The sequence below is a fragment of the Capronia epimyces genome, assembly GCF_000585565.1.
Source record: "Capronia epimyces CBS 606.96 chromosome Unknown aczIQ-supercont1.5, whole genome shotgun sequence".
Lineage (NCBI taxonomy): Eukaryota > Fungi > Ascomycota > Eurotiomycetes > Chaetothyriales > Herpotrichiellaceae > Capronia > Capronia epimyces.
In genome coordinates, this window is record NW_006912908.1 from 2246513 (window position 1) to 2271131 (window position 24619).

Here is a 24619-nt window from a genome sequence, read left to right on the forward strand (position 1 = left end):
GGGATCGAGGCGAGGTCACTGACATCTTCTGCCAGTGTAAGAACTGCAGTCGATGTGCGTACAGTGCTCCTGCAACCAAGGGACATGGCAGTAGTCCGAGATAGCCTCGTTCGGTAGGTCGGGTGTCGCCATGGCCATATCTGCATTGACTGCGGAACGAACGTGCGACGACTCTATCGCAAGCTGGGGGGCCATTCAGAGTACAGCTGGACCCAAGTACGGATAGCTATCGGAGAGGCATCTCATCTCAGTGGCTGGCTCGGGGGGGCAACCATTGCTTATGGCGGGTACCTGCCCTGTAGTACGTACAGTAATACTCCAGTAATAATACTGCGTAGAGGTCGCTGACCTGGGAGGCCGTGGGCAGCTTATCGCGCTGCTGAAAGCAGCCAATCAGTCCACGCCGCAGCGATCATCTTGGCACCGATAAGCAGCCGCAGTTACATCTTCACATTTGCGTACAAATCCAAGCTGCGTGGGCGATGCGATCTCTCGCTCGGCAATGGCAATATACCTTACTAGGTACCTAACCTCAGCGTGTCAGCACATACTCCATACGATACAGCAGCAACCGGCACTCTACCTACTTGCTCGCGGTTGCAACGGTCGGACTGGCCTTGAGACAGGCCCTTTGAAGAAAGACAAACTCTGGACTGACCCCGTTAGGTGCCCGTGAATTGGAAGTCTGTATGAAACCATGATGAGAAGGAAACTCCCCAAAGACGCCAGTCACCCACTGCAAGAGATGGCTTTTTGACCACAAGCTAGGTGAACACGATGCCAGGTTGCTGGACAGACCTCATCGAGTCTCGGAACCTGAACTGTGAACCGCAGCCCCTGGACCACTCGACCATACCAACCGCTCAGCCAGTTGAAACAGCAACCGGGACCTCTTACAAGTAGACACAAAACACGATGTACCCAACCGTCAGTGTTGCATGGCATCACATTGTGTCGTAGAGAATTTGTTCTCTCGCCGACAGTCTGCCCGCTCAACACCAGCGCTGGAATTGGTCGGGTAGTTTCACATACATGCAACTATGCAAGGCGCGCCAAATCTTCGCCCCGGCTCGCGTTCCATGCATATGCACATGCGAAACCCTGTCCCTCGTTGTCTAGACAAGGGTCAAGTCGCACCACACATTTCGCATGGGGAGTTGGCATTGTTGGCGGGGGGTTCGCAGGCAGGCTGGTCTTTACCATGGGTGTAATGTCTGGCGCGTGCTCCAGGGTTGATTGACATGGTCCAGGCTTCAATCGACTTTTGGATCATTCACCATTCATCGAACCGTGTGGCGAAACAGATCATTGTTGGCTCGGCGGATGCTAGGATCATTTGCAAATGACGAGAATATATGTCAAATTGCCGTATTTGCTCAACAGGGCAGGACACAAGGATCTCACCGTTGGCATTGCAATCACGGGAGGATGGCACTGCATTTTCCTTGCCGGACATGTGATCTGCATCCCCGGTAGTTGAGCCGTCTGGACAATGTGACTGCCTCGAACTAATCGGTCCGATTTCTCATCCGTATAGGCATTATTCTTTCATTGACCTACAACGCCCAAGAGCCAGACCGGCCAACACGGAGGAAATTATTCGTATGGAGCATGATTTCGACCCGGGTTCAACACCATCACTTCCGCCAGACAAAACAAGGATCCCCACGGACGATGTATTTGCCAAAGCCGAGGACAGCTTCGAGGGGGGTTGAAGGTTGGGTGTAAAGGTAAAGTGAGAAGTGCCGCCAGTCGTGGTGGAATCCCAGTGTCCAAGGTCAAGGCTTTGCAAGTAGAAGACGAACATGAGGGCGAACATGACTCTTCCATGCCGTCGATCACCAGTTGCCCCCACGGAATAACAAGCATCAGCTCTGAGGAATGGCCACTTGGAAAACATCCGACTCTGCTGCTTTTTACTTGGCATCCAGCAGAACGAGCATACATCCCGTGATTGGCACACCAATCAATCGGAGAGGGGTTGGCTGGTTGGTACTAGCACGCCTCAAAGCCGAAGATGCATGGATGTCGCCGGAGAGAAACTTTGCCAGATTCCTCGAGCTGTGTCAACCGCTGTATCCTGTCATCTGACCGCTACTTTGATTGAAGTCCTGAGTGATCGGCTAGGACGAGTAAGTAGCGGAGACAAGCGAGTGAACCCGAGGAGAGGTGGCAAATATTGATTCGGAAGTCGCATTGGATTTGATAGGTTATACAGGAAGCAACTGAAATCCAAACGAGACGCTGAGCTTGTCCTGTTCTCGGATCTGCCAGATGAACGACAGATGACACTGCAGTCGATGGAAGTAGGGAAACGAAACCAAGGAAGAGTTCGGGCAACTTTGAGTGGTGGGTCAGGAACACAGACTGAGAGCACGCCCGGCGTATGCTGGCAGCAGACGATCTAAGGTCCTACCGGTCCTTGTGTGATAGGAAGCCTTACTAGCCCCGAGGCTGACTGGTTGTACGTTGACGCTACAGCTGGCCTCCGGCAGGAGGATGTCAAGTGAGCAGTGTCTCGCACGAGAGACTGCGGTCTAGAGCCGCCGGGAAAAGGACCACTGCATGACACCTACATGAGAAGAGATGCAAGAGAGCAGCATCAGTAATTGCCCAGCACTGACAATGACGTACACATAGCCTCATGGACATGGCGGTGAAATAGACATCGCTGGTTTCGTACTCCGTAAACGGCTCGATGGTTGATGGTTGATGCGGGCGGCGTAGCAGTAGGAGGATGATGCATGCCTGCCATGCCTGCCTCTCTACATGCGGTTGCCTCTCTGCACAAGACAAGGCAACAAGAAGGCCGATAAAACAGTTCCGAGTTATTCTTATTGTGATGGGTAATTGTACTGTAACTACCTACCTACCTATACCTAGTACTCCGTACGTACTCCAGACTCCTGTTCGCAGCTGGCACCAACACCCACACTGGCACAGGACTACGACTTTGGTGAAACTCGGCAATCTGCCAGGTATTGGTGGAAACCTCACCTGGGAAGACTCCAGAGTGGCGCCTGAAACTTCAGGCAAGGGGCGCCTAGGCCCACGCCCCTAGGCTCGCAACCATCCACATAATTGGCCGGGGATGCCCCTAGCTCTCCTGGTTGGCTTTAGGGCCTCGGAGGCTGGGTGTAACCAATTCCCCGGGAGCGCCACGGAGCCACAGAGGGCCACAGAGGGCCTGGGGGCCACAAGAGGGCCTAAGGCTTAGGGGCCACAGAAGTTGGTGCTTTGCCGTGTCCCCAGGGCTTAGGCGACGTACATACATGTTCCATTGTTCTTCTAATTGATACTGCCGGGCTTCTAGAAATGAATCAGGGGCATCGTGACCAGGACCAGGACTCGAGGACCCTGCCACCTGGCCTCAAGAAGTAGAAGAGTATGTTCCGTACTCCTCGCGCATATGTCCTCTGTATTTCGCCGACGCCATCTTTGCCCCGGCTGCGGCTGACTCTGACAGAAGGTGAAAGGAGAGTTTGGCTTTTGTCTCTCCAATGTTCTAGGCTGCATAATAGACTACTCCCGCCTTGTTTTCCAGCTTGCAGGCTCCAGGATTCCGGGGCCTGTCTTGCTGGAACCTTTGAAGTGTGCTGGCTGATTTAGCCGCAAGAGCAGGTCCAACCGCTTCCAATTCCCATTCCATGCACCCGGAGCCAGCTCGACCACCTTAGTAATTAACATTGAACATGGGTGATGGTGGTGACGGGACTCCGTACTCCATACCTGCGTACTGCGTACTGCGGATGCGGTTCGGATGATAGTGGATTTGACTTTGGCCAAAGTCCGGATGTTCGAAGTCGTCCTTTGGTGCTAGAGGATCGTCGGGCGTATCAGCATCTCAGCATCACAATCCCTCGTAGCCCGCCACCCACCACCCACCACCCACCATCCATCATCCACCATCCACCATCCACCATCCGTTAGCACCATCCTTTCATCAAACGATGCCGCTTATCGAGGAGCCCTGAGCCCTGGGCCCTGGGCTCTGTTCTCTGTCTCTCGTCGCCCAGCCAGTTGCTGTTCGCCCTCCACCCCCGGTCGTTGGCCCGCGCCACTCTTTGTGCCGCAGCCTACACCTACCCATCGATCTCGTCTGCCTTTGCCAAACGGAAATTATGTCAGGACAAGCTCAACCTTGGAAAAGGACCAAAACACGGAGTCCTACTTTTGCAACTTGGCTTCCACTGGATACTGCGCCCTGTACCCGCCTTCGCACCAGCTTCACTCCACCTCCCGCTGTCGAACACCTACCCAACGCTCCCCCCTTACACGAATCGCAGGCATCGACTTCTTCACCGTGGTCCATGTTACAAATCTGCCGACGGTCCGAGTTGTAGTGGCCATCGGCATCTCAGCTGGACTTGAAACCTTGCCCGCCCTCGGCTTCATCCACCTTCTCATCCATTTTGGTGCCCGACTGGGCATGACCGCCATTCTCACCGCCTCTCATGTCTCCCCCGTCAGAGATCACGATTGGACAGGAGAGAGTGGACGATGACGATGACGGCAGTCACACATACGGACCCGGTCACGAGGGAGGGAAACAACAGATCGATGACACCGTGCTAGGGGTTCGTCCGCACTGATCACATTCTTCACCGTCCTCACCGCAGGCCACTCCTGGTTGGTCTGGGTGGGCACTAGCGAAAACAAACTCATCGGCAAGCAGTTCCCCCGGGGCTCGGAAGACCAGGATGAGCTTCCTAGCCAGCCCACCATGTCGTCGGTCAGGGGCAGGTCGAGTTGGTGGGCGAATCACGGTGGCTGCCGTCACTTCGAAGTCCACCCATGTCAATCGATACCGCTGTCGTGGTTCCTTGGCCTCAGATGGCTTCGAAAAAGAACCCCCCTGGGCGCTGTGTCGGTGCGCTTTTCCTTCCTCGACGTGCTGGCAGTTTCAATTATCGGATGTTTGACGTGTCCAGGTTGGATCCTAGCCGTTCGACTTTCTTTTCCTTCTCTTGCAGCGCCGGTGAGGCCTGCCACACATGACGACCTGGCGCCCTGTGTCTCGCCATGATGCGAATCCCAGTTCCACACCGCCACCGTCGCATGGCAGCTCCACGACAGCCCACTCCTTCGACCAGGATTAAGCTTCTGCCTCATTTCCATTCTAGGTTCTCTAGGTTTTTCTTCTCCGGGACACCCGCTTACTGCCCTTAGCACGGTGGCTCTCTCCGACCGCGAGGGAGCGGGCCTCCTTTTCCCCTCCCAGCTCAAACTTCAACCCAACTGGAATGGGCCGACTAAATGCGACTCCCCCGGTCTATACGGACATTTTCCCTCGCGTGACATCAAGACGTTCAGACGGCACCTTCGGCTCTTGGGTTTAGCGCTCTCCATGGAGCTGCCTGCACCTCGCTTCTGTGGACAGCCGGACACGGATGTCAGGCACTTTCCCTTGACTATCAGACGCTTCCGCGCTTCCTCGCCCCGTGTAACCATGGCTTTCTTTGGCCACTGCCCAGTGCCGGCGCTGGAAACAAAAAAAGGGTGTCTCCATCTGAAATGTTGCTCGATGCCGTGTCCTAGTATGATATCCCAACTGACCCAAGTGGTCCACCGCCTCTTCCACGCGGCGACGGATGCAGGATCCCGCGATAACAAGGAAAAACCGTGCCCCGCTGCCTGTCCCTCGTCGCTGCTCAATCCATTGACTCCTGGAATTTCGCGCGGCCTTATTATGATCGCTGCCATCCCTTCGTCGGCCGTTGGATGTCTTCTCTTTCGTGCTCACCTCCCTCTCCGCCCCTCGAAGGACGACACCCTCTCCCCCTCCCCCTCTGGCGACGATGGCTATTCACCTCACTCGACTCATCCTGCGCAAGCGCGGCCGCAAGAATGCAGAGGATGATTTTCCGACGCAGCAGTTGTTCGTCTTGGGTACGTCATCTTGCAGATAATGCCCAAAGTGGAATGCTGTCGCGAGTGCTGGATTCTAACGCACTCGACAGCACTATGCCGCATCTGTGAGCCAATCGCCTTCATGTCGATATTTCCATACGCCTACCGCATGATTGAATCCTTCCACATCACTCAGGACGAAACCCGGATCTCGGTGTACGCAGGCATGCTCATCACCGCCTTTGCCTTTGCCGAATTCTCCACTGGTATGGTCTGGGGCCGCATCAGCGACCGTGTCGGCCGGAAGCCAGTCCTGATCATGGGGCTGGTCGGTACCGCCTTGAGTATGATCTTATTTGGCTTTGCGCGCACGCTGCCGGCGGCCATCCTGGCCCGAGCGCTGGGCGGTCTCCTCAATGGCAACGTGGGCGTCCTTCAAACCACGGTCGGGGAGCTCGTCACCAAGAAGGAGCATCAGCCTCGAGCATATTCCATCATGCCCTTTGTCTGGAGCATGGGCTCCATCATTGGACCGGCCATGGGCGGCGCCCTGGCCATGCCGTGTGATTCCTATCCGTCCGTCTTTCCACGAGGCGGCTTGTTTGACACGTATCCCTTCTTGCTGCCCAATCTATTCTGTGTTTTCATCCTGATCCTCGGGATCACCAACGGCATCCTGTTTCTGGAGGAGACCCACGTCGAGAAGCAAGGTCGGCGTGACTTGGGACTGGAACTGGGACAGTTTTTATTGAAGAAACTTTCCTGGGAGACGGATCCGCGACCGTCCCGGCTGACTGATGGGGACGAAAATGACGTTCTGGCCGACCTCGACCCCCCGCCAGGCTATCGGAGCACGGATAGCTCGCCGATTTTGCGGTCTACCACCACAGAAGCCTTGGATGCAGATTTGGCAGGCTTACAAGAGAAAGAGAGGCGAGGGATGTTTCAGACCTTTAACCGGCCTGTGGTTCTAATCATTGTTGCCTATGCCATACTTGCCTAGTAAGTACTCGGATGGACGATGGCGTGTTGGTGGACTCTGACTGATGTTTGACACAGCCACAGCGTCTCCTTCGACGCCTTGATGCCCACATTCCTCAGTGAGGAACCGTTGCAGACCGAGGTCGTCCTCCCGTTCAAGTTCTCAGGAGGCTTCGGTTTGTCAACCCAAACGATCGGGTTCATGATGGCGGTCCAGGGATTCTATTCCATGTTTGCCCAAATCGGTCTCTTCCCGTTCGTGGTTCGCCGATTAGGAAACCTCCGGACCGCGCGAATCGTGTTGACGGTCTGGCCCGTCCTCTATTTTGCGGTGCCGTATATTTCCCTCCTTCCCACACACCTGCAGAAGGCCGGCATCTACCTGTCTCTCGTTATCAAAACCACGTTCCAAGCGATTGCGTTCCCCTCCAATGCCATTCTGCTCGTCAACGCGGTGCATTCCAAGTCCGTCCTGGGCACCGTCAACGGAGCTGCCTCTTCAGCCGCGTGTTTGGCGCGTGCCCTTGGCCCCATTGTCACGGGGTCTATACATTCAGCTGGTCTGAAACTGGGATATAGCGGCCTCGCTTGGTGGGCGGGAGGTCTGGTCTGTCTGTTTGGAGCTCTGGAAAGCTATTGGATCCAAGAATCCGATGGCCACCTACCCGGAACTTCTCAGGAAGAGGAAGCGAGCTCTTGCGAACCGCTCTTGCATTCGGTCGCACTCGAACCAACGGACGATGGTGTGCTGCGACCGAGCAGACCGAGTGTTATGGACGAGCTGGATCTTACGAAACCCTGCAAGCATGAAATGGCGGTGGAAGGAAAGCAATAAGCTCGCCTACCTCCCATACTGGCCTGGTTTGGGGGTCCACTCTATCATGGTTTACCAGTCTATCTGCGGCGCCCCCAGCCTCGCTGTCTCGGAAGCCTCGTTCATCACGGAATCCCGGCGGATTGGCATATGGAATTTATCTACTGGGAGCAGTTTGCAAGGCTGGGAACAAAGTAGGCAGCGGCGAGAACCGCAGCGCCTACACGACGATTTATTTTCGCGGGAGGAACACAAGGCAGGGCTTTCGGGGGGAGGATTTTTGATGTTTGATTTCTGAACGAGGCGCATTGGCCCGGGTGTTTGTGTTTCCGGTGGTGGACTGAATTCAGATTCCAGGTATCGCATTGGGAGTTTGTTTTGTTTGACCGTTCTTTTGCTATTCATCATCATCTTGGGAGGTTGTTTGTCTCAGATACCTTGCGGGCTTTGTTCCCGGTTTTGTCTTGCTTGGATTGGGAGGGTTTCTGTCGAAGCGATCACTGTAACTCTAGCACTGTATGTAGGTTAGGCCAGGGAGAGGCATGGGACGAGGTATGATCATGATGATTAGATGAGGGAGATATAGATCGATAGATGGGCGACGAGGTGGAAATGCAGATTGCCAACCATACACGCACATACGCACACACGCACATACGCACACACGCACACACGCACACACGCACATTACACACATTACACACACAAGGGGACGAGGCTGAGGTTGAGGAGGTCGGTCTTGACCTTCCCTTTCCGGCTCACCTCCGAGGTTCGGAGAAGTGCACTTGCACCGTCAGCGATGGATGATTTCTTTCTTGCCTGCCCTGCAGACTGCGTACTACCTACTGGTACTTTACTGCCTACTGTATTCTCTACACGCTCTCTCCTGTATCCGGATAGAAAACCACCCAGCTCCGTCTTCTCGCACCAAAGGACAGACGAGTGTCCGGCCATGGCACCCAGCAGAGCGCTGAGCAAGGCGGTGCCGCGCTCCCCTTCCAGTCTTGTTCAACAGCTCGCGTTCCCCCCGTCCCCCGCCACGGGCGCACCTTTACGGCGCTGTTTCGCCTCCGCCTCTGCTCCTCCTCCGCCTCCTTCCCCTTCAGCTTCAACACCAACAGCTGGCAAGGTGGCGCCGTTGGAAGGCATCCGCGTCTTGGATATGACTCGGGTGCTGGCCGGGGTGAGTCGAGTCCCGCCTGACCTTTGTTCTGTGGCCTAAGCCATGGCTGGCCCTGGCTCGCCCATTGAAAGAAAGACAAATGTATTTTCTATGTTACGCAGCTCCTTACACGCAAGGAGACCAGCAGAGGTTGACGAAATCTCGACTCTGCCGAGGCTGAGAAGACAGTATGAATTTGACGTAGAACACAATGGCTAACTCTCGGTTAACGGACGTGGTAGCCCTATTGCACACAGATCCTGGGCGACTTGGGGTAGGTACCGTGCCTTGCCATGGCATGGCATCATGTTACGTTTCCCGTTTCCCAGTTCCCAGTTCCCATGAGCCTTGTGGTGTGCGAACATCCACCGACACCGATGATGGTTCATGCTGTATCCCTTTCCATGCAGACTCCAACTGCCAGTCAACATGTCTGACCCTCTACATCTCACTCTGAGCACATTCCCAGCTCCTCAACATTTCCCTTCGGCGCCATTGCTAACCACTTCTCATGCTTACAGCGCCGAAGTCATCAAGATCGAACATCCCACCCGCGGCGACGATACTCGAGCCTGGGGCCCTCCTTTTGCGAAATACAAAGACGGCGGTAAGTCTGATCTGATCGAGTTGAGCGGATGCAATGGCTTTGGGGAGCCATAGACTAATCACTCCCCGACTCTGTAGCCGTCGTGAAAGGAGGCCGGACGGGTGAGAGTGCCTATTTCATTGGGGTGAGTCCGAGGCTTGTCCCTTTTCTTTACTTCTTGACATGCGCGAGTGATCATTCTGCCTTGCTACGAACTCTCGACAGCATGATCTGATTCGTCATGTTCACAGGTGAACCGCAACAAGAAGTCCGTGGGCCTGTCGTTCCAGCATCCTGAAGGCGTCAAGATTCTTCACGAGCTCGCAAAGACATCGGATATCCTCGTGGAGAACTATATCCCCGGTATGTTTTAACCCCTGCCATGCAAATATGCCCAGATAGACAACGGCAACGCTCCAGCAGGAGATACTGAGCTGATGTCCATCCTTCCACGGTGCAGGGGCACTCAAGAAGTATCAACTTGACTACGAATCCCTGCGAAAGATTAATCCTCGGTGAGTATGGCCGTCCTACTCGCCGTAAAGATACCTGGTCGACATATACGAAACGGCTTCCACCTTCCACTCTCCACCCTCCACCCACACACTGCCTACTCCCTAGGCCCGTCCAGCCTCTTGTTCACAGCGGCTGACTTGCGCCCTCCAGCTTGATCTACGCTTCCATCACCGGATACGGCCAAACAGGGCCGTACAGCTCACGGGCTGGCTACGATGTCATGGTCGAGGCTGAAATGGGGTTGATGCACATCACGGGCGAACGCAACGGATCCCCCGTGAAAGTTGGGGTGGCAGTGACGGACCTCACGACGGGCTTGTACACAGTCAACGCGATCATGGCATCATTGCTAGCTCGACAGAGGACGAACGTGGGCCAGCACCTAGACGTGGCACTGTCGGACTGCCAGGTAGCGACGCTGGCCAACATCGCCAGCAGCGTGCTGATCAGCGGCGAACGCGACGAAGGACGCTGGGGCACGGCGCACCCCTCGATCGTGCCCTACAAAGGGTTCAAGACGGCTGACGGTGACGTGATGATCGGGGGCGGCAACGACCGGCTGTTTGGCGTCCTGTGCGACAGACTTGGCCGGCCCGAGTGGAAAACGGACCCGCGGTTCGTGACCAACGACGTACGCGTAGCGAATCGCGATATCCTCGAGTCCTTGATCGAAGCCATCACCCGCACCAAGACCACCGACGAGTGGCTGGCCGTTTTCGAGGGCAGCGGCATGCCCTACGCCGCCATCAACGATGTCAAGGATACACTCAGCCACGAGCACATCCAAGCCCGCCGCATGGTCACTGAAATCCAACATCCCGTCTGCGGCGACATCAAGCTCGTTAGCCCACCCGTCAAGTACAGCGAAAGCGTGACTGGCGTGCGCACTCCGCCCCCAACTCTCGGCCAACACACCGACGAGGTTCTCACCGAGGTCTTAGGCATCAAGGGAGAGGAGGTCGAGAAGTTGAAAAGTCAAGGTGTCGTGTCATAGCATAGGGGATGCGTTGTATTTGCCTTCGTCTTTGACTTGTCATCTCGACGAGTGGTGTCTAAGTGTGCCTTTTGTACCTGTCTCTTTTGCGCAGCACAAGATCTGGATCACTACAGGACGGATGAGTATGTCACTGTGGTATAGTGGACTGGGCGGATCAAGGCTCCAACTTGGCGCGGCAAGGCTGCATCGGCGATACTTCATCATGTCCACCATGTTGACCTAGAGGCCAGAGCTGCGACCAGAGCAAGTCTACAAACCCTCAGATAACGCGGCGCAAGCCACGTGCGCCTCGTGGAGCTGCGAAAGGGCCGAAACGGGGAAGTAACAGCCAAACAAAAGAGAGAAAAGAAAGGAAAAGAAAAGAAAATAAAAGAGGATGGGACTTGTTGCTACTCCACAATCGCCAAATCTTAAGGATGAAGCCAGAGCGAGAAGAAAAGAACGAGGCAAAAAGAAGGGAAAAGCATTACACAGACGACTTGTATCTACAGGCCAGGGCAGCCTAGGCCAGGTCATATATAAATATATGCTCATGCTATATCTATCGATCTTAGGGGTTATGATCCATATCCGTGAATATTAAATCACAGACCGGCGACTGCAGTACGAAAGAAACACTGAAATGCTACGACATCTACTTATCTGCTGTGGTCACACGAACACGACTCGCCGCAGCTCTCATGCCAGGGCAGCATGCAATCCTCGTTGAGATACGGAGTAGTGGGAGGATGTTTGATTCAATCGACCAAGAATCGACCAAGGATTGAACACGACACGCGTTGAATGAGGGTATGTAGGTATGCTAAGCTAACGTTCAAAATCATCAATCTCGTCAACTCCGCTAGAGTTCCGCATCAGCCACGTCTAATGCTAATGTACATTCTTGAAATCTTACACAACCACCAAACCAAGGGCTGCCGAGCTCGGCAGCACTCGCAGTCTTCCACTCTTCCGCTCTTGGGTATGTATGTCACTTAGCCGTACACCAATGCTCGAACCTCGATGCTCTCGCGGCCTTTGGCGCCCGGCGGGGTTCGAGGATCAACAAAGGCCGTGTGTGGGACGCGCTTGCCAACGCCTTCCTGGCTGTCGTAGCACTTGAGCAGCAGTCTCTCGTCGTTGTCCATTCCCGACCAGTAGTAGAACTTCTGTCCTGGGTTGTATCGCACGGCGGCGGTCTCGCCGGTGCGATGCGGATACCGGTGCTCGACGGGAATCAGGTCTTCGTCCTCGACTGTGTCGGCAGAAGCAAACCCAAGAGGATGTGCCTGGACAGCTCCATTGATAGGTCGCCAGACATTGATGATTCGATAGCGGCCTTTCAGCAGTTCTTCCGCTTCCTCTGGGTCGTGGAGCTGGACTCGCCATGCGGTCGATCGCCCTGTTTGATCGACATGGACTCGAGTCACTGGAGCGCGAGGCGCGTCCGGGTTGGATCGGCGAATGGTGTGGTCGAAAAATGTGACTTTATGGGCGCCAGGCACCTTGTCCAACAGCAGCTTCTCTACCTCCGGGTAGTAGACTTTCTTGATGTGTTCGTCGTCCACAAACTCCGTCTCTTCGGATGGAACACCCTGTATGGCTTGGAAGGCATCTTTGTCCAGACTAAACTCGCTCTCTCTTCCTCGAATGTCGTTCACCTGCACGTCCACCACGACCTCCCCGAAGTTGCGTTGTGGCTGGCCTTCCGGCTGTTTCTCAACGTAGTTGAATGGCTTTGCCCCATCAGCCGGAGCCTCGAAGAAATTCAGCTGTGTAGTGACCGGTCCACGTGGGACATAGGAGGAATCTTGAACCCCGGAGAGGGTCGTAGAGGTGGTGGTCTGAGTGGTCGTGGTCGTGGTCGACATGGTGGCTATTTTTATTGGGTGACGGCGTACAGGGCACGATGTGATGATTTGATTGATGTGATGATGTGCTGGATGATTCGTCGTGGCTGATGGCTACAATCCAGAGGCAGAGGCAGAGGCACTCATGCCCATGCGCCGCCGCCGGCTTATATAACAGGATGGTACGCAGGTTGAAGTCGTGGTTCGTGGTTGAGCACGCAATGCGGCTTATTAGAAATCCACCACGTCATGCCGCGAGCCGAGGCTTCGCCGCTCTTAAACCCCGCGTATTTTCGAGTGCTATACTAATCAGCATCACCATGGCACCAACGGCACAGTCTCAGTGGGCAGTGGCAATAATAGTTGTATTGGTCAGCCAAGGTCATCTCGGTTCTCATGTTCATGTTTTGGGCACTTGCACGGATTACAATTCGCCCTCTTCGCTGCCGTAGTCGACCCTTTCGGCGTCATCAATGTCATTGCTGCCGTTCTGAGGGGGCTCTGGTCGTGCATGTACTGGCCTGTCATCTGCCGGAGCTGCTTCCACCTGGTTGGACACGCTTGAAGATTCGTAGCCATTATTTTGTTCATTCTCTCCCTTGTGTCGACCTTCTGCTTGGCTGTGCAAAGATTCCCGATCCCTAGGACCGTTCCAATTAGACCTTGACGTGGAGACTCTTCTCGAAGAATCGCTCAGGAACTCTTGCCGTGTAGTTGGGTCGCGACCAGGAGGTAGACGCGACACACCGGAGGTTGAACTGTTGACGATCTCGTCGATTCGTTTCTGCACGTCGTCGACTAGTTCCTTTGATTCAGTGTAGCGCCTATCGTCCCGCATGGGCGGATCGGATGTTTGTTGTGAGGGTCGTTCCGGAACGTTGGGGTTGTTATCCGCCGTGTCTCGTCGGGATCTCTTCGGTGACCGCTGTGACTGGGTTTCTTCGGAAGGCGGTGCTGGTATGCCGGAGCCCCATTCGCCAGACTGCTGATCTTCCGCCGTATCTCTGTCCCGCTTGACGCCTTGGCTACCACTTCTCGCACTGTCGGCAGGTGAGCGATCAGGCTGCGGTGTAGTTGGCAGTCGTGTTCGATCGAAGATGGAAATGTCGTCTTCTTTGGTGTAAGCATCTTTTTGACCTTGTCGTGGTAACGTAGGGTTCTCATAAACTTCAGCCATCAGGTTGCAACCCTTCTGAATATCCTGCAAGTCCACGCCTAGTTGCTCCCACCACGGTCTTCCTCTTTCGTCGTCAGGCAGGGTGACTCCGGCGAGTTTGATGCCCAGGTAGAGCGCACTTCCCGCAATCGAGATGGGAGTCAGCTGAAGGGACATGGTGGTGACGAGAGAGTCGTTGAGAAAGGCCCAAGACGCGTTACGCATCGGCTTGTTCTCTTGAACGCCGTAGAAGCGAAGGAAGTCGAAAAGAATACGGTAGGGCTGTTCCAGTTGGAGGTCAAAGCATAAGGCCTCCAGCAGGAGATCTTCGTTGTGTAGGATGGTATCTCGCCATTTCCAGTATTCTTTACTTTGTTCATCCACAACCAGGTTGGGGTTCTTTTGGGCAACTCGACAGCAGGCCACCACCAGCTCTTTCATTTTCCGGTAATTCTCCTCGACCTTGGTTGCCAAAAATAGGGCCGTGGCCGCCACCGAATAGTGGTGAAGCCCCGGCTTGTTGTTTTGAACCATGGCATGGCGCATGAAGAACCGGTGGAAGTACACGGCTGCCGTCGCCAGAGTCAGTTGAGGCAGCTTCAACATGATTCCGACTTGCGTGATGAAGTTGACACCTTTCTGTCGGTTGGACAATTCTTGTACGACCGACATACCCTCGAGAAGACTGGGAGCGAGAAGGAGTTCTTCGGCGGTGAAGAGCCATTGCGACTGAGCTCTTTCGAGCACCGGATTTGTCGAGAGTGACGGGGAGACAGGAGCTCGAGGGTCGTCTCTGAAGGAGGGCATGGCAGATATTTCGTGGCAGTTTCGACGGCGAGGGGCGTAACACAAGGCCCGAGGATGTTTGTCTTGAGTCAAGTCTACATGCGGTGGAGGGTGTGTCAATGGAGGGTGCGATGAGGAGTCGTAGCCTTCGCGAATCGATGATTTCCGAGGATAGCAGGAATGGACAAGTGAGTGCAAGGCGAGAGCTCCAGGGCAGGGCCCGACACTGTCCAGTTCATCTGCAAAGAGTGTGGTCTTTCGTCTTTCGTCTTTCACTGTTTCACAGCACGCTGCGCTGCGGGTGTTTAACACAACGCGGTACTAAAGTAGGGAAATCGCACTTGTACATAGGGGCAAGTTTGCCGACAACCGGCGGCGCGACATATGATGTCACTGAGGCTGTCATGTCTTGCTGGCATTGATGTGGCCGATGACAAGTCAATGATTGAATACAGAAACGTCGGACCACACATGAGGGAGATGAAGCAGGCTCATACTGTCTGAGTCCGCTCCTATCGCCTATCGATCAGGGGAAGGATTGCAGTCGACGGGCGCCAAGTTTGCTCCAGCGCCTCACGGGATATAAAACAATTGATATCGTTGCGCGCCACAGATTCTCTTGACCATGGATGCTGCCGCCGACAGGACCGACTCTGTTTTTCTCTCTCTATCGAAGCTCGCCGCCAAGTCTACCGAAACAACTCCACGACCACGACCGGCTTGCACGGGCTTCCCTGTCGTGTCGGAACAGGATTCAGAGCCCTGAAAAGCGAGATGGACAGTCTGTACTCAGTATACAATGTAGGAAATGGTACATCTGGTGCTCCAACATTGCCTCCGAGCCTCGTCGCGCGCGGCGAGCACACATGGCAGGCCACGGGCGAAATGGCGCATCTTCGACTGGGGTATGGAAGCAATGGTAGTCCACACAAGAGCATGATCATCTATGAGTGTATATATATATAAGCTAGATATGAACGGATCCTTTTTGGTGTTACTCGTCAAATCTCTGTTTAACGTCATCCACGGTCGCTGGGGTTCCCCGGCACAAAAGGCAGGCAGACGGTTTGATCTTTGCATACTTCTTCATTGTTTCCTTTTGAGTATCACTAAGCACGTCAACCCAACCCAGCCATGGCTTAACGCAGTTCATATCCCAGTGTGGCGTCTCAGATACCATCGACAATCTCACAGATGAGGTACGCCGAGGCTGGCCAATACAAGATTGACGATACTCATGACACCCTCGCCGAGGATAAGGCCGCTGGCGAGCACAATGACCTTGGTCTCGCCCCGACGCTTCCAGGTGACCCACCAGTAACTTATGATGCCGCCCGCAGTCCGTGCTAGCGTGAAGCTGGGCGTGTTATACATGCCCACGGCCACCGCTATGCCGCCAGGGATCCAGGGGTGGAGAGTCCGGCACCATGGCCTCTCATCACGGTAGGCGAGAAGATAGATCCGCAAAGACGTCGTAACAACGAAAACCGCACCTGCCACCAGAGCGTATTGCCATGCCATCGGAGGCAAACCCTTGCCGGTGACTAGGCGTGCGGTGAAGATCCAGACGTATGCTGTGGGGATCTCAAAAAGCTCGCCCGGAATTTGGTACACCGAGACATAGAGCTTGTAAACGGCTGCGGAGACAAACGCGCCCACGAGGCTGCCGATGATCTGCCCGTAGAATTGGGCTTTGGGGCTCGCACCAATCAGGTGGCCCGCTTTCAGGTCCTGTAGGATGTCGCCGGCCTGCAAAGCGCCGGCTTCGCTGACAGCTCCGGCAAGAAGGTTGATGATTATGGCGTGGTTTGCATACCGACCCGTGGGAGTGATGACGGCAAAGACTAGTTGGGTCAGTTTCGATATGCCAGAAACCGGGTTCAGATCTGTTTCGCCCAGGGCCCGAACGCCCATTATGGAGAGAAGCAGGGCGAGAATGATCGCTAGGATGTTTAGTCGGATGGGAATGTATTTGCCGAAGGTGATATGGATGCAGACAACACAGAGGATCAGGGTCAGGGGTAGGAGGATAGCTACGGTGCGACCAGAGACTAGGTGATGTGCTGGCGCATCGTCAGGGGGCTCGTCAGAGTCTTCCGCAGGGGCTCTTTTGGGTGGTGAGGCCGGGGTCTGTGGGGAACCGTCGAGTGCGAAATATCCAGCGAAATGTTTTCCGAGCAGGAAATCAGCCCACGAGTGGCTACTTTGATAGTGAGATTTCGCTGCTCTGACCCAGTCGGGACTGTATTTGACCGTTGGCAGTAGCAACAACCAGCCGAGATTCACAATTGCATCGGCAAGCATGATAGCCAGACTAATCCAGACAATCCAGCCTTTGCTTCCTGTCTCCCAGTCGTCGACTGGTCCCGGAGCCCAGCCTTTGTGCTTTGCGATCGGACTGAGAACTGCCCAGCCGATGATGGCGCCGAGAAGCATATGGAATGTCGTCGCCGGGCCCATGATGATGCCTTGGCCAACATATGCCGGAGATGGATTGAGATCCCAAACCCAGGTGTGTGCGAGATAGGTGCCGAAGATGGGCAACCTGTGGAGGATTGGAAGGAAGTATTGGACCACAGTATAGACCCCAGATCCGGAGAATGCAACAACCAGGAGGCGAATCTGTTTCTTCCAGTCAGCTCGAACGGTCAGTTCATCTGGCTGACTTGTTTGGTCGTCTCGTTCACTAGCTCTCAATAACTCTTCGCGTTCCTCTGTGCCCTGTGTTTCGATCTCGCGATCCTTCACCTCGTCATTCTCCGCTCCGCCATGGAGGACAGAGATCATAAGGGCTGTGGCAGTCCCACTGGGAAATTTTAACCGTTCCCGGATGATGACCTGCTTCCTGAGGGGGACGCCGAAGACGACGCCGAAGAGACAGAGGCCAACTCCCCAGACGAAAAGTCTCCATAAGCTGAGGTCGATAGGTGCGCCCTCGCTCTTTTTCAGCAGAAATTCCAGACTAGGCATGACTCCGACAAAACCCAGTCCCAAGGGCATCGTTCCCACGGCGCCGGCTACCGTCTGCACGAGAACATTTTCTACGGGTGTGAAGGGAAGAGCAAGATAGGGCGAGAGAGCCTTGAAGACTGCAAATCCAATCAAGGATGCCGGCATTGCCATACCAGAAACCCATCCTGTCTGGAGACCGAAGTATGTGTTTGAGAAACATATGATTACACCAATTGCCGTGCCCACCGCAATCCCTCGCAGGGTGAAATTGGTTTCGTCAAGAGCTGAACCGACTGCAGGAGGGCTGGCATAGCAGGCACGATCGGATCGGGTTGGAGCAATGCCTTGTTGACTCGTCTGTGCAAGGACGTTGGACGAAGAGGGGGCGGACAGTTCATGGTCTTCGATGTCAGAGGTGGAGGCGGAGCATGAGTGAGGCCCTCTATCGGGCGCCATGGTTGAAATGGGAGCTGTTGCAGGATAGGGCTTGTGATTCTGTCGAGCATTCCATTGCCATAGGGTCAAGTTCGGTTGATTACTGACGAAGGTAACGTGGCGTAATGTATGTGTGGTGTGGTGGTGTGGTGGTGTGGTGGTATGGTGGTGGGCTAGGTGGTGGGGGATTATTGAGGAAGCCGAGGCCAGGCAGCGTAAGGAGTACTCCGTCCTCCGCAGTAGTGAACTCAGATCTGAGATCGATCAAGCTCGATGTTCAGGGCTGGCATTAGTATTGGAGATTCATCTCAGGCTGGACCCTGCAGCCTGCCACCATGCTAGGCTTTGATTGAAACGGAGGATGAAAGATGAGTCTGGGTTTGTCAGGAAGGCCAAACACGGTAGGTTGACCGGACGTGGCTATTACGGAGTAGTACTACTCGTACGTACTACTCTGTACTGCTCCGTACTCCGTACAGTCCCCGATCACGTGCCTTCTTGGCGCACATCAACTTTATTCTACCTAATAATTACCTCACCTTACTGGCTATGTGACTGGCAGCCCCATTCGTCATCGACCGGTCTGGACTCAAGGAATTCCATTTGTCCCATGTCCCATCCCGCCCTTGCACCTGATCTCCGGGCTAGGCGATGACCCTGCAATTCCAGTTCCACCATGACTGTTCCCATTCTCGCATCGTCCATGCCCGGCTGTGCTGCTAAAGAGGGCCAATGACGGCTCCAGTCCAAGGCCGAGTCGCCACGATGCCGGTAAACATCTCCGTGCTCGTGTAGTTGCTGGCTTGAGTGCTAATCATTCCAGAGCAGAGCCAGGTCCTCCTAGATCGATCTGACCACTATTGCCAATTGTCTCCTCGCGGGAGTCACTCTCTCTGCTCCCTTTTACTGCCCGTGGTCGCGGCCCGGACCTTCCTGTCGCACTTAGAAACCTCGTCCGGATCTTGATCGTCTCACTCCGCTGGTCCATGCACCAGGATGAATGCAAGTGCAGGTGCGCATCAACAGTTAAAAGCCACGGCCGAGAGCAGTGACCGATCGCACTCCGAGTTAGACAGTCTCACTCAGCGAAAGGTGTTGTTTGGCTGTTTGCATCATGGCTCGTGAAGGTGCCCGGGAGCGTGAGATGCACAGGTAAATCGCAGGTTGATCTGGCTTCATACCACCATGCTGACCTGCCCTCTAGGTACTACAAGCCATGGCTTGAGACCTTCATACCCACCGGACTGAAGCCCACGCTGTGCCTACCCCCGGAAAATCTGGTGGAACAGGACTGTCCTCGATCCTGTCGAGATAAGGCTTTGACTGCTTTCGCACAACTAGGCTGTCTCCGTCTCAACGTTAAAAGAGGGGTTGTCACATTGTTGGATAGCTCCAAGCAATACATCATCGCCGAGGCCACCAGATCGCTGTCTCTGTTGGACGATAGCCAGCATGCGCCGGAAGACGAGCTCTGGTTTGGCAACTCCTATATAGAACGTGACATCGGAGTCTCATCCGACGCAATGTACCCCGGATCTTATATCGCCCATGGTCCAGATGGCTCTTACACTGCTGCGGCTCTAGTCGTCGATGACCTGGCCGTCCATGAAAAATACAAAACTCGAGACTACGCTGGGCATGGTATTTCATTCTATTGCGGGGTGCCCATCACCACTAAACTTGGTCACGTTATTGGGGTGTATAGTGTGACCGATGACAAGCCTCGCTCTGGACTATTACCTGCGGAGCTACGATTCATGACCGACATGGCCGTCATTGTAATTCAGCACTTGGAGGTGGTCAAGAATGACCGGGCCAGAGCGCGAGGTGAACGGCTGATTCAAAGCATCGGAACCTTCATAGAGGGCGACGTGACAGAAAAAGCGTCTCAAATCAATCCTCCATTCCATTCCCAACCAACTCCATCCATTGCTCAGTCCGCTGTCCAATGGGATGGCGGTTGTCTCGATGCACCGACCCTCCCTTCTGATGGAAAGCACTCGAAGGCCAACCGACCGGTCAATGGGGACGCAAATCTTGCCCTGGGTCAGGCCGAGCCGCCTGAAACCCAGGCATCAGCCTTGGAAACACATGACTACAAAGCAGACCGCAGAGCGATCTCGAGTGAGCGGCAGAAACTGGAGAAACCAGGGACTGCACAAGAAGCCGCTGTTCATCCAGAAGCCAGACGCCTGGAGGAACGGAAGCGTGCTGCAGCATTGAAAGAAAAGGCTCTTTCAGACTCGTTGCATGTCTTCGATCGTGCTGCTGCCATTCTCCGAGTCTGTTTGAGTGTCGATGGGGTAGTGTATCTGAATGCGAGCTCAGCGAATCTGAGTTCAGGTTCCAGTATGCAGGATCTCGATTCCGCTGTTTCCATGGTACGGCATTCCAAACCCACCAACAGGCGAGTAGACAATCAGAAGACCGAGCATAGCTCCCGGAGCTCGAGTGCAGAAGATGGTCTTCGGGAGTCAACCGCTCAAGAGTCCAGTGATTCCAACTCCTCCACGGCAGCTGCGAGTAACAACGATTCCAGCTACCCTCCGACTACGGATCAGAGGTGTGAGGTGCTAGGGATTTCACAACTTGGTCCGGACAAAGCTGTCAAAATCTCAGAGCAGACCTTGCGTCGATCCGTTCGCCGTCATCCCCACGGAAGTTGCTTCATTTATGACCAGCACGGGAATCCCGCCTCGAGCGACGAGACCTCCGACTCCGCCTCGGCCTCTACCATTCCTACGAAACAAGCACAGAAGGACCAAAGTCTGAGGGAAACACGACACCTGCCTACCACAAAGGCGCTGCTGAAGGCATTCCCGGGCGCCCGGAAGATTGTCTTTTTGCCGCTGTGGGACTTTGCAGCGGGACGATGGCACTCCGGGATGGTGTTATGGACCAACGACGTAAACCGGCTGACCAACATCCAAGACGACTTATCTTACCTCAAAGCCTACAACAATGCTGTCATGAACGAGGTCAACCGGATCGACCTTGCTCTCTCAGATACCGCCAAAGCCACGTTTCTCGCCAACATCTCACACGAGCTTCGTTCGCCTTTGCATGGTATCTTGGGGAGTATCGAATTTCTTAACGACACGGCCCTGGACGACTTCCAGTCAAGTATGGTTCTCGCAGTCGAGACCTGTGGCAAGACGTTGCTTGATACGCTCAACCACGTATTGGATTATGCCAAAATCAACAGGCTGTCGAAAAACGGTCCCCTACATCCACGCTCTCGAGCCATTCATGGGCATGTACAGCCTTCGAGCTCCGACAGCAGCTTGACCGACGACTTTGACATGGCCGTAGTAGTGGAAGAAGCGATTGAAGCTGTATACGCCGGTCAGGTATTTCACTCGGCCAATGCAGATAAATTGTCAGCCAAGGGACGAGGCGGCCAAACTGCTGCGAATCGCGCGATGCAGAGCCGGAAGGCCGCAAGGAAAGACCTCAGTCAAGTTTCTGCGGCGAGCACGAGCCAAGTGCGACTTACGCTGAATATCGACAATCTTGCCAACTGGAAAGTCAGATCCCAGCCTGGTGCCATCCGGCGGATTGTCATGAACATCTTGGGCAATGCCCTGAAATACACGAGCCAAGGCAGTATCAACGTAGTACTAGAAGCAGACGAATCCCAGGAAAAGAGTTCCTCGAATCTACATGTGGTCCTCAAAGTGACGGACACCGGAAGGGGCATGTCAGGAGAGTTTATGAAGAACCATGCATTTGCTGCGTTTGCTCAGGAGGATTCACTCGCCACCGGTACGGGGCTTGGGCTGAGTATCGTTCGCCAAATCGTCGATTCACTGAAGGGCAATATTGATCTATCGAGTGAAAAGGAGGTCGGGACCGAGATCAGAATCTGGTTACGTCTGCCAAAGAGCCAGAAAGAGGAGGATGACGATACGGAAAAAAATACCGTTGCGGAGGTACGAGAACTGACCAAAGGCCTCGAAATGTGCATCATTATGCCCCGTCCTGAGAAGACGGAGGGCGCCCGTGAGGCTCGTACTCTCCGGCCGATGCCGACGGTGGAGGAGTCCTTGCGAGACTTGATCGCGCAGTGGTTCAGCATGAAAGTTCACATTTCTCCGAACATGGAAGGGGACCCGCCCAACTTCTTCGTCTACCCCGAGCCACCACCAATCGACTATCTGCTGGATCAACATGGCCGAACCAAGACCAGTCAAGAGATCCCAGTCATTGTTCTATGTACCAATGCGTTCGAAGCCGCCAGTCTAAGGTCCCATGGCATCCATCGACTTACGGAGATTGGCCGGATCATTGAAGTGATTGCCCAGCCATCTGGGCCACAGAAACTGGCCAAAGTGCTTCAGCGATGTATGCGAAGAATGAAGCTGCTCGGCGACAGTGAATCACCCCGGTCGACGGGTCCCACGCCTCTCTCCATCAAACCCCAAGGGGCCTCGAGTTCGGCCACCGTTGCTCCGGCCCAGGCCGTCAAAACTCAAGGGTACTATCCCGGAAGAGAGCCGCGCGATGATACAAGCATGTCCGACCATGAACCGGCAGCCAGCGCAGTTCCAAAGCCATCGAACAACAATCGGTGTTCCTCTCAGGCCGATGTCGAGTTGCCCGTTCGATTGAAGGGTGAAGGCCCAAGAGTGTTGGTGGTCGACGACAACTCGATCAACTTGCATCTCCTTGTCACGTTTGTGAAAAAGACCAACCATCCACATGAGTCTGCGATGGACGGCGAGCAGGCTTTGGAGGCATACCGGAAAGGTGTTTTGGACGACGGGGGTAAGTACACGTTCAAATACATTCTAATGGACATTTCGATGCCCGTCATGAACGGCATCATGGCGACCAAAGAGATCCGCCGATTCGAAAAGGAACAGCGAGTCCGGACCCCGGCCATAATCATCGCACTGACCGGGTTGGGCAGCGAGAGTGCACAGAACGAAGCATACCAAGCCGGGTTCGATCACTTCTTGAGCAAGCCGATTGTAAGTTTTCCCGCCTCCAGCCGATGTGATTTCCTTGCTGTAGTGATAGATAATCTTGCTGACATTGGGTTGGTGTCGTTGCAGAGATTCAAGGACTTGCAGAAACTGCTGCTGTGATGTGTGATGGCGGACTTCGACCTCAACGTACGGAGGTAGACTGGATCGGAATCATGACGGATCGGCTCTTTTGGGGGTGGCGGGTTGAAGCATACTGTTTGTCACGGGCGATGCATTGGTTTGGATGGACTCTTTGGGCGTTGGACGTAGGATTGTTGGTCACGACCAGCGACCAGCGATTGAGACGAGAATTGACGAGACTTGACGAGACTTGACGAGACTTGACGAGACTTGACGAGACTTGACGAGACTTGGAATGCGGGATACAGGACAACGACATGATCTGGGATGGGTGTTCGTTCATAGGTGTCCAGATCGACGGTGGGCTACCGAGTGGTCCTTCTGATCCCATCAGATAGATGCCCGATGCACCAGCCAGCTCCTATCCATATATCCACAGAGATGGATGGCGATTCACACAGGCAGACCCAGCAATCAAACACCGAATCGGACATCTGCTCCCAGAGTACTCTGTAGAGTGTAGAGCGAGCGTCTTGGAAGGCGATTTTGATTTACAGCATACAGCACTGACGGAGATGAAGGGTAAGGTAAGGAAGGGCCTTAGGCTCCTCTCTAGTAATACGACGTTAGCATTAGACACTAATGGACCTGGATGGCCAGGGCCAAGGGCTAAGGGCTACGGGCTGAGGGCTCCCTATTTCTACTGTAGTGATGGTGACGTTGACATCAGGTATCATTCCCTAACCTAATCATGATGCCAGGCTCTCATGCCATGAGGGATGCCACCGCACCCAAACCAAGGACAGTACACACCAAGTACTCCGTTGCACCCTCCAGCCCCCAGTCGAACGCCCCGGGGATGCTAACCACGTGTTGCACTCCCCTTTGCTTGATCTATTTGTCCGTCTCAACAGACGACACAGCAGTTGCAGACACAGCAGTTGCAGACACAGCAGTTGCAGACACAGCAGTTGCAGACACAGCAGTTGCAGCCCCTTTGACTTCTTGCTGCAGTAGCACTCCCTGCAGGCCGATGCTCTCACGAAGTTGCTTCTCCACATGAACCTTTGTATCGTGGGGCTTCGAACCTAAGTTTACCACGACATTGCGGAGCGTGTGGAAGGGCATGTGGGGGATATCGTCTGGTTTTGAAGGAAAATCATCGATGGCTTTGCCCTTGGGATCGACTAGTCGATGGATTTGGTCAGAAACTTCGGTAAGCAGCGAGTTTCGAGCTTGGGCTAAAGTGTTTGCGGTCCTAAAGGATTAGTATATGTGTTTGTGATCGTGATCGAGGAAGACTTACATCGCCTTTATGTAGACATTGTTGTCTTTGAAACCTTCATCGATCTTTGTGTTTGAAGCTGTTTCCACCTTTTTCAGTTCGGCCATGAGCTCCTTCAAGTTGCCCTTGAGATCTTTCGCGAGCTTGTTGGCGTCTGCCTTGAGATCTTTCGCGAGCTTGTTGGCGTCTGCCTTGAGATCTTTCGCGAGCTTGTTGGCG

The 24619-nt window shown here is 54.4% G+C and overlaps 7 protein-coding genes across 7 annotated transcripts in view; 3 read left to right on the top strand and 4 right to left on the bottom strand.

Annotated features, from left to right (window-relative positions):
• Positions 1–5798: 5798 nt before the first annotated feature.
• Positions 5799–7666, top strand: A1O3_06763 (uncharacterized protein; the record flags this gene model as incomplete). Its single annotated transcript, XM_007736879.1, has 3 exons — positions 5799–5889; positions 5961–6852; positions 6910–7666. 3 exons carry the CDS (start codon positions 5799–5801, stop codon positions 7664–7666), a joined length of 1740 nt encoding a protein of 579 aa, XP_007735069.1.
• A 1570-nt stretch (positions 7667–9236) lies between these two features.
• A1O3_06764 (uncharacterized protein) lies at positions 9237–10903 on the top strand (the record flags this gene model as incomplete). Its single annotated transcript, XM_007736880.1, has 5 exons — positions 9237–9414; positions 9492–9538; positions 9645–9756; positions 9854–9908; positions 10060–10903. The coding sequence occupies 5 exons, from the start codon at positions 9237–9239 to the stop codon at positions 10901–10903; spliced, it is 1236 nt and encodes a 411-aa protein (XP_007735070.1).
• Positions 10904–11880: 977 nt separating this feature from the next.
• On the bottom strand, positions 11881–12756 carry A1O3_06765 (uncharacterized protein; the record flags this gene model as incomplete). Its single annotated transcript, XM_007736881.1, has 1 exon — positions 11881–12756. One exon carries the CDS (start codon positions 12754–12756, stop codon positions 11881–11883), a length of 876 nt encoding a protein of 291 aa, XP_007735071.1.
• Positions 12757–13159: 403 nt separating this feature from the next.
• Positions 13160–14698, bottom strand: A1O3_06766 (uncharacterized protein; the record flags this gene model as incomplete). The annotated part of the gene is made up of 1 exon (XM_007736882.1): positions 13160–14698. The coding sequence occupies one exon, from the start codon at positions 14696–14698 to the stop codon at positions 13160–13162; it is 1539 nt and encodes a 512-aa protein (XP_007735072.1).
• A 1167-nt stretch (positions 14699–15865) lies between these two features.
• A1O3_06767 (uncharacterized protein) lies at positions 15866–18085 on the bottom strand (the record flags this gene model as incomplete). Its single annotated transcript, XM_007736883.1, has 1 exon — positions 15866–18085. One exon carries the CDS (start codon positions 18083–18085, stop codon positions 15866–15868), a length of 2220 nt encoding a protein of 739 aa, XP_007735073.1.
• A 1093-nt stretch (positions 18086–19178) lies between these two features.
• Positions 19179–23154, top strand: A1O3_06768 (uncharacterized protein; the record flags this gene model as incomplete). Its single annotated transcript, XM_007736884.1, has 2 exons — positions 19179–19216; positions 19269–23154. 2 exons carry the CDS (start codon positions 19179–19181, stop codon positions 23152–23154), a joined length of 3924 nt encoding a protein of 1307 aa, XP_007735074.1.
• Positions 23155–24009: 855 nt separating this feature from the next.
• The window catches only part of A1O3_06769 (uncharacterized protein), a gene marked incomplete at both ends in the record, with an annotated part of 909 nt that continues 299 nt past the window's right edge, over positions 24010–24619 (bottom strand). The window contains 2 exons of the mRNA XM_007736885.1: positions 24010–24373; positions 24422–24609. Of these exons, the coding sequence (XP_007735075.1) occupies positions 24010–24373; positions 24422–24609 (552 nt within the window). The remainder of the gene's footprint in view (positions 24374–24421; positions 24610–24619) is intronic.